Source organism: Octodon degus, unplaced genomic scaffold (genome assembly GCF_000260255.1).
Source record: "Octodon degus isolate 3935 unplaced genomic scaffold, OctDeg1.0 scaffold00029, whole genome shotgun sequence".
In the NCBI taxonomy this organism is placed as follows: Eukaryota; Metazoa; Chordata; class Mammalia; order Rodentia; family Octodontidae; genus Octodon; species Octodon degus.
The window spans coordinates 12,258,601-12,267,867 of NW_004524605.1; the positions used below are offsets into that span (position 1 = coordinate 12,258,601).

At 43.3% G+C, this 9,267-nt stretch overlaps 1 protein-coding gene across 4 annotated transcripts in view; it reads left to right on the top strand.

Annotated features, from left to right (window-relative positions):
- Positions 1–9,267, top strand: part of Sgcd (sarcoglycan delta) — a 645,238-nt gene that overhangs the window by 380,989 nt on the left and 254,982 nt on the right. For all 4 annotated transcript variants that reach the window (XM_023713117.1, XM_004629389.2, XM_023713118.1 and 1 more), the window contains one exon: positions 9,143–9,244. In XM_023713117.1, coding sequence (XP_023568885.1) covers positions 9,143–9,244 — 102 coding nt within the window. The remainder of the gene's footprint in view (positions 1–9,142; positions 9,245–9,267) is intronic.

Here is a 9,267-nt window from a genome sequence, read left to right on the forward strand (position 1 = left end):
CACCTTGCAGTGGGTTTGCAACTGTGCCTGTGGGACACCCCCTCACTACAAGTCAACAAACCTCTGTATTTGTGATGAATAGATTTTCCCACTCAGTCAGTATGTGCTGAGCACTTGCCAAGTAATATTTTAGCAACTGAGAGGCTAAAAGTGACCAAAGCTGTCAAAAAATCTCATCCTTATGATGCTTACATTCTGTGTTTCATTCTTTTATGGTGCTAGGAATCCAGCGGAGGGTTCACCTATGCTGCGCCAGAGCTCCACGCCTGGGCCTGGCTCAGCCCTGTGCATAGGGAAGATGATTTTGTGCTTAGGTCTACACTGAGTCATGGCTCCCATTGAAAGTGCTCCAGGAAGAACCCACCTTAATACTGCTTACTAAAATGAGGCTTGGCGTGAATCAAGCCCACAGGTGGACTGGCGCACAAAACACTGCCCAATGCTAGTGAGCAGGAAAATCAAAGAAGCAAGAAACAATACTGCCTTCAAACCAACATGACACCAATCCCTAGTGCCTTTGCCACCAGCGCCAGCCCCAAAGTCCACCTCACTCAGAGTTCTGTGGATGTCCTGGAGTCTTGCCTTATACCCTCGTGGCTCTGGTCACTGCCCCGCTGTGACCCTGACTGACAAAGCTGCCATCTGATTCTCACAATCCCTTAAAGTTCCGTGTGTTTTCTCCTTCTCTGCCACATCTGGATGAGGATATCCAGCAAGGCCAGAGCCCTGCAGCCATTTCCATCCAAGACTGTCACGCCTCTCAGGGACACCAGCTGGACACTGGTTTCTGGAATCCATGTCAATTCCACGGCTTTGTTCCTGCCTCAGCTGAGACCATCCCCTCATCTCTTGCCTCTCTTTCTGACAGGGTGATTCTTGCCTTCCATAAAAGATGGGGAGTCATACAGTTCTCAGTCTGCATCTGCTCCTTCACTCTCAGCGTCCTAGCCAGGTTTGGGACCTGCTTCCAGTGCTGACACAAGGGGCTGGGGACCAGCAGGAGAAAGGGACTGAGCACAGCCATTTCATACTGCAGCCTGTTACCCTGCCACTCAGCAGTCTCTGTATATCCAATGCTTCTTTTGTAGAAAGCTAGGCAAAGCAACCAGCCAGTCAGTATGGACCAGAGAAAATAGCAGGAATAATTACCATTATCCTCACAGCAGGCACGAGGGAGATAGCCGCCCACCTCAGCCCTGCCCTGTCTCCTCTGGAAGATCTTAATGTGGACTAGGAAAATAATGGAATGTGCTTATGCATTTAAAAACTCTTTTTCTGGCACTGGGTAGATAGCTCAGGGGTCTAAGCACCTGGCTGACAAGTGCTAGGTTCCAAGTTCAATCCCCAATACTGTATACCATGCCAACCCTGGAACCCTGGGCATGCCATGCTGGCCCATAACCGGGCATGGTGGTGCATGCCTCCAATCCCAGTGCTGGGAAGGCTGAAGCAGAAGGATCCTGACACATCCACACTATATAGTGGGACCCTGTATTAACTAACCAACTAAAGAAATAAATAATTTAAAAAGTTCCTTTTCTGAGCAGGTAGCCCAGGTCAGAGCTGGGTAGACACTGGGGATGCCAGGGTCAACAGGACAGTTAGTGGCCCTGTCCTCACCAGGGGACAGATGAACTTGACCTCCCATCTCCCTCAGAAGGATGCTATAGACTTCAGAGCTACCCTACGGACAGTGCTGTCTGAGATGAGACCAGAGATCTTGTCATCCAGGCAGCACAGTTTTTATGCTTGTCTTAAGGGAAATTGAAATTTCACTATTTGAAGAGGCAAAAAATAATCATTCTGAATCTTCAAAATTTTTGCCTCTTATTTGAAGGGACATTATAATTCAGAATTGACCTAAGACTACTTACTACCTTAATATTCACGCCTACTGGTTTTTTATGGTTTTTTTGCATACATGTTACAACACATCATGAGTGCACTCTGCACACAGTCAGCCCAAACACACCATGCATCTTACTTCCCCTCTCATCCTCACTCCTTCCGCCCACCCCTCCCTCCTACCTGGGTCCCTTCCCATCAGGGAAAGGTCTGTCTCTGTGGTTCCCGTTGCCTACCTCTCGGTTTGCTCCCCATGTATACTTTGGCATTTTTGGCTAGGAGAAACCATGCAGCAGAGCTGCCATTTTAAGTAAGACTGATCTTAAGATGATTCGGTGTGTCTTCAACACAATCTCCTTGTCCCTAAGCTGGGACGGAAGCTTTCTGAAAGGGGACTATACTTACTTGCCTGTTCTGGTCTGCTTGGTGTTGCAAATAGAGGCACAAAGCAAAACAAACCAAAAGCCTCAATATTTGGTAGACATTTCCTACTAAGTGATTTAGAACAAACCTAGAAATGGGGAAGGAGGCTAGAAAATTAAAGACATTCATGCACAGGAATAGAAAGAACTGCCAAGTGAGGAAATCGTGTGACCAGGCAAGCGCGGGGGTAAATGGAAAGCCAGAAGACAGACGCAGGTGGAGGTTCAATGACTACTTGAAAGGAGATAGCTGTCGACTAGGTTGGTGTTTCTCCAACCCTGGTCGTTTCTATGTTCCCTTCGCTCTCCCACATTGCCTGTGTTACCAGCAACTGCACATGGCGGGACCTGGAGCCTCTGAAGCTCCAGTGAGTCCCCAAGCCTTCCAGTGCACAGATAGGCAGAGAGCGACCTTTCCAAACCTAGAAGCGGGTTCCAGTTGTGTATTCCAGTTACGCTCCTGGGGAGAGGAGGGAGGCAAGTCATAAAGAGAAATCAGTGTAGTCTCTGAGAAAGTGAGAAGAGCGCTCTGTAAGAATGCAGGTGTTTCGCCTGGCAAAGTGGTGCATGTCTGTAATCCCTGTACTGAGGAGGCTGAGGCAGAAGCGTTGCCAAGAGTTCGAGGCCAGCCTGCGCTGTGTAGCAAGACTCCATCTCAAAAAGAAAAGCAAAAAAGGCAAGAAGAGATGGTATTGAACTGCAGATGTCCCTAGCTATTAAGAGTTACCAAAATAGCTAAAATGAAAATGACATTTAAAAAAATCCACCAGATATACAAGGCTATTACTCTTTCATGTATTGGAGATTAAGTTGAGAAAAATGACTGTAGAATATCGAGCCCAAACTAGACAGACCTGAGCTTACAGTCCTGTTTCCTTCATTAGTGGCACTCTCTAGATCCAGCCGCCTCAGAAAGAGCCCCACCTACAGCTTCATGAGGCTGGGGGATGTCTGAGTACCAGTCATAACACACAGCTAGGTAAAAGTGGGCATTGCCACTTCCTTTCTACTAGTGAATATTACCTATACTGGTGGATGAATTTTATTTTGGCAGATTCATAAATGCATATATTATATTTTGACCACACACACACACATACACACACTCCTGGCTGTTTCTTCCTCTCAACCCTTGATTCCTATCCTCTTTAGTAATATCCCTCTTACTTTATGCCATCTCCACTTTTTAGTGGCCCCCATCTGAGAGAAAACATGCATTATTTGTCTTGGTCTGGTTTATTTCACCTGATATGATGGATTCTAGTTCCTTCATTTTCCTACAAATGGCATAATACTCTTCTTATCGATGGCTGTATAATTCTCCATGGTGTGCCTGTGCTGTGTTTTCCCCATTCACGTGTGAGTGAGTACCTACGGTGGCCACACAACACAGCCATTATGAATCGGGCCTCTGTGATGAGCTGACGTTACTCTTTGGGGAACGTACTGAGGAACAGTATAACTAGGGGTCATTCTGTTTCTTTGTCTTATTCAGTAATGTGTTGCAAATATTGGCTAAGCTCCTCATTCTCCCTCAGTCAAAGGCTGGTAGCCCTGCATCACAACTTAAACTGCCCCAGTAATCACCTATTAGGGAACTTGTAAGGTTTTTTCTTTTCCTCTTATAACTGATGTAATGATCAATAGCACTGCTGAATACTTAAACATTTATACAAGCCTTTTCTTATGAGAAAACCCATGAAATGATGTGTTCATTGGTAACAGCAAGAAAGAAAGTGAAGCAAACTGGGATAAGGAATAGCAGTGAGCACATAGACATCAGTAAATACAACGGAAGGGGATATATATGAGTGACCTAAGAGGGAAGGGAAACATTTTACTTGGGGGAGATTACTACCCAGAATATAATCTGTATGTAAGAGTGGCTAGCTAGCCACGGTGGCTCATGCCTGCCATCCTAGTAATTTTGGAGGCTGAGACAGGATGACTGCAAATTCAAGCCTAGCTGAGCAAGTACTTTCTTATTTTGTAAACATAGATCATACAAGCAGACAGTTAATTTAATAAAGTTGTAGAATGCAGGCTGAGCATGAGTGTGACAAGGCCTCTGTAGCTCAAGAGTGATTAGAAATAATCCAGATTTAAGAGTGAATTTCTTTCTGTCTTGGGAGAAGTGAAGGGGCCGCTGAGTGTTGGCTTTTCCTGTCTCCCTCTGCTTCTGGCTCCACCAGCTGCTGGAGAAACACAAATGTGTCATGAGCCCTCCACTTTCCTGGGTAGAAATGCCTGGTCTGGGCTTTCTGGGCAGAGCCCACTTTCCAATGCAAGGACACACAGGGGGACTCACTGCCATGCAAGCACAATGCTGGCCGCAGGGTCCATTCTGAGCCACAGGCCGAAGTGCGTGTATGAGGAAGGGGTTGGGGAAAGTGCCATTTCCCTTGCCTTCTCCCTCCCTGCATGGCATCTACCTCCTGCGCTGGGGTCCACACAGTGCTAGAGAGAAGCAGCCTCAGCCTGTGAGCTCATGCAGCTCACTAAGGTGGGGTGGGATGCCGCTGCAGTATACTGCACCTGCTCCGTGAGAAAGCAGGGGAGCTCCCTGCGATGGATAGGAGCCCTGTGAGACAGCCCAGAGCAACAGGGGTGCCCGGTTTCACAAGCAGCTGCAAACCTGAATATTCAAATATTTCCATCCAAATGGTCCTGGGACATGGAGGGAAACTGAGAGATGAAGCATCGATCTAGTGTGTTTCCATGCTGATTACACACACATATCACTTGGAGAAACCACATAGTAGGGGCCAGGTGCACAGGCTACTCTTCTCTGAATAGTTTTTGCTTTCCTGATTTAATGTGGAGTTCAAAATCTGTAAAACAAAACTGGACTTTATAGTGGGACAGGGTGGTTCACGCCTGCCATGCCAGCAACGCAAAAGGCTGAGGAAGGAAGACCAGGTGATCCTAAGAGCTCAACTCAAGGGCTATCTAGATGACCATAGCAAAGAAATTAGACTGTAAAAATATGAAAAATTGAAAGAAAACAAAAAGGCAACATGGGCCATGTAGCGGCAGAGCACTTGCCTAGCTTGCATAAGGCCTTTGGTTTGATGTCCAGCACTTCAAATGTAAAAATGATTATAAATAAATTAAATAGGTGAACCCACTGGGCATCAGGTTGGAGGCATAAATACACAGCAGGGTTTTCAGGTGATTTTGAAACCCAATCACTTGTACTTCCTTAGTAGACTGTGATTCAAATATTTTAAAAAATGACAAATTACAGAATTGTTTTTATTCGTGGTAACAACAGTTTTTGTGAAAGTTTAGAGGTCTTCAACTATTCCATGTGTGCAGTGCGTTACAGCAAATGAATAATCATGTTGATGTTACAGATGACAGGGATTTTTAGTAGGAAGAAAAGACTCTCACATAAAATCCATGAGGTTCAAATGAAATTTATCTTGTGAATTTAGATTAAAGTTTCATGTGAAATCACAGTGAATTTTACTAAATGATGAACAAAAACACAACACCATCAAACTTTATTTTCTAGCTCTGTCTACAGAAACAAAGACTAACCCAGCAGCAACGAATGTATAAATCTCTGAGCTTGTACCCTCCAAATACTTGTTCATAGGAAAAAGAAGGAAGCTTCTCACAAGAAATGAATGGCTGACTTCAGGGTTTGGGGATATATATATCATATATATATATATGATAGCCCTGGCCATCTCCTTAACTGGAAACAAGAAGCCACTGAAAACTGCCATCAAGAGTGAATTTCGAGTCTTCTCTGACCAAAAACAGAGAAGTTAGACCCTTAAGAGAAATAACACAGTGGCTATGCTAGAAAAAAACAAATCAAAATGTTCATAGTGATATTTTAAAGATAAAGCCCTCATTGGATTGGAAACTGCTAGGTAACCAATTCAGTCTTTTGAATATTAACAAATGCAAAAATTTGAATATCAGCAAATATCTTTATAAAATATAACTTAGGCTACATAACTGACGAGATGAAACTACTCTTGCTATGATATTCCAGTGAATGAGATGAAAAGGAAACCATAGAATCAGGGATTCATCAGTTTGCAATCGAAAGTTCTAGTTGAATTGTAGACCCTGTTACCTAGGTAGATGGCCAACAGTGAGGACATCACAACCAAGAGAGCTTTGCTCATCCCGCTGGAAGAATGGCCCTTGTGGCAGGCAGAGAGATGAACCCGCCCCTCCCCAAGATGGCCGCCTTGTAATCTCAGGAAATCCAAGTATGTTGCAGCTCAGGACAAAGGCAATCTCACTTGCAGATGGACTTTATGACTGCTGCTGAGAAGATCTCGGAGTGAGAAGACCCTGAATCATGCAGGTGTTCTCCATGAAACCACCAAGCTCTTCATTTAAAAAAAAATATTATTATTTAAGGAGAATACAGCATAGCCTTAAAACAGAAAAATTACAAATGATACAGAATTTCCCTAAACAAAGTAATATGAATTTCACAGTATTTTTTGTAACACACAGTGTTGTCTTCAGATGAGTTGCTCATATTATCAGACATGTGCATGCAAAAGGTCCTTGAAATTGAAAGGGCATAGAATGCGGATGGTCTGGGAAGAAACGTTCTGCACTGTTTCTAATGTGTTTCTTTTTGTTTGTTTTTTTTTGGGGGGGTGTTGTTTTGCTTTGTTTTGTTTTTTACTAGTTTTTATTCTTTCTGTGGTCTAAGTGCCTACTTGGCAAGTGCAAGGACCTGAGTTTGATTCCCAGAACCGCCTGCCATGCCAGCCACCAGAATCATGGGCACACCATATTGGCCACTGAAACTGGGTCTGGTGGCACACACCTGTATTTCCTGTGCTGGAGAGGCTGAGACAGGATGATCACTATGAGTCTGAGCTGCATAGAGACACCCTATGCCAAGCAAATTAAGTAAACAAAATATTTTTAAAACAATTTTTAAATTTAAACACCTCAATCTCCCCTCACTGACTTGAAGATAAGAGACAGGCCCTGGCCCCAAGAATATGAGTAGCCTCTATAGGCTAGAAAAAGCAAAGAAAAAGATCTAAGAGATCTAGCTGATTCTTCTCAATGAGTCCTTGCTCAGACCTCCAACTTATATAACAGCAAGATAATATATTTGAATTTTTAGACCCCTATATTTATGTTAATTTGTCGGCAAAACAATTAAATAGTCCCACTTCCTATGATATATTCTTCCTACAAAGCTGACTGAGTCTACTTAAGTGTCTGATATTTTATGTGTAGCTACTAGTTTATAGGAAACAATACTCAGAGGAACACAGGAAGTGATGGGTTTGATGGTGTTGCAGCAGAGAAACAGGCAGAAGAGAAAAGGGAAGGGGGCCTTATTATAAAGGGAAAGAGGCTTCATTATCTTGGAGGACACGAAGATCTTCCTTCCTTGGAGGAAGGAAGATACGGATTTTTTTGGATTGGAACAAAGGGAGGCTGAGGCTTCTATGGCCTTTGCCAGGGGCCGGGGTTTGAGGGGGCTGTTTAGATATACCTGAGGAGCTGACTGGGGCCTTCCCTGAGGTGGTGGGAAAGGTGAAAGGAAGAAGGGGGGAGGTGGTCTCTGGGAAGATGAGCTGTTGTTTTAAGGGCTTCAGCCATATTAGATGACTGCCATAATAATTCAGCAATTCATACTAGGGCCAGAACCTATCAGGAAGTTATGGGCATGTTCATAAAGTTTAAACTGTGGGAAACTGCTAGAAAAATAACATTTTTATTTATCAAATAAAGCATGTGTGTATATAAGAGAAAGCCTTGGGAAAGTTTGGGAAATCACCTAACATTTTGCATACCATCAAGTTGTACTAGAAAAGTTCCCTCAAATAAGCAAATTATATATAGGAAAAAGTGCATTGTGAACACAAAACTGACTGTTTGCTATTAACAAAAGAATCACTGTTACTACTCCACACTGGGTGCTGGATGGGAAGGAATTTTTTGAGGGGGATGCTATACATGGTGTTGGTGTCAGTTTAAAACAAAAAACAAAAGGGTGAGGGTGAGTTGGTGGGTGGGTAACAGAAGACAACAGCTGCCAAAGATGGGGATGAGTGTCACTTCTACTTCTGCATTCTGTTTTTGCTTTTAGGGACCTTTGTGATTTTCTCAGGCAAATTTGGATAGTTTGGGATAATGTCTGCACTCTAAAATCATCTGCTTAGCATTTGTAACTATCTGCAAACATACTTTTAGATATAGACTATAACCTACTCAGAGCTTCTGAGATTAAAACGTGGGCATCTTTGGGACGGGGGCCCTCTTTCTGCCTCCCACGTGCTCTACTCTTGTGTCAGAAAACACAGAGTCTCTGTCACACATAACGTCATCAGTTCTACAAAGATAATCTCTATCCTTTCACATATTTTAATATGAAAAAGATACTTTAATTAAAAGATTGTCAATAATTTGACATTTTGCATGAAAATTTTTGTGCTCCAGAGAAGCCATGTCCAAAGACCAGATTTGAGCAACAAGCTAACAGTATGAAATCCCCGCCTAAAATTTGGAAAACACAGTCTTTCCCCTTACACAGGAGAGCTGTCCTAGTCTTTCTCTCACTCCCCTACTACCTCCCTCCCCCTGCGCTGCCTAGCTATAAGGGCCACCTTCTTCTTTGTGAGTCACTGACTTAGGGGCATTACAAATTGCTTGGAAGAGAATTTTCTCAGAATAAATGAGCAAAAGGAATAATATGCATAATTGTACTGCACAATGCCTCCTAGTATTTTATGTGTTCATTTGGATTGCCCTTATTTTGCTCCTTCAAATATTAAAAAAAAAGCAATAACTTTGTTTCAATTTTTGACAGCCTGAGGTATTTTGAAATTTGGGCTAAGCATATTTTCTCTGTTATCTGTGTGTCTCTATTTCAGGATGGAATGGGAAACTTGAGAATCACAGAAAAAGGTCTAAAGCTAGAAGGAGACTCAGAATTCCTACAACCTCTCTACGCCAAAGAAATTCAGTCCAGACCAGTAAGTTAATGGTGACAGAAAAA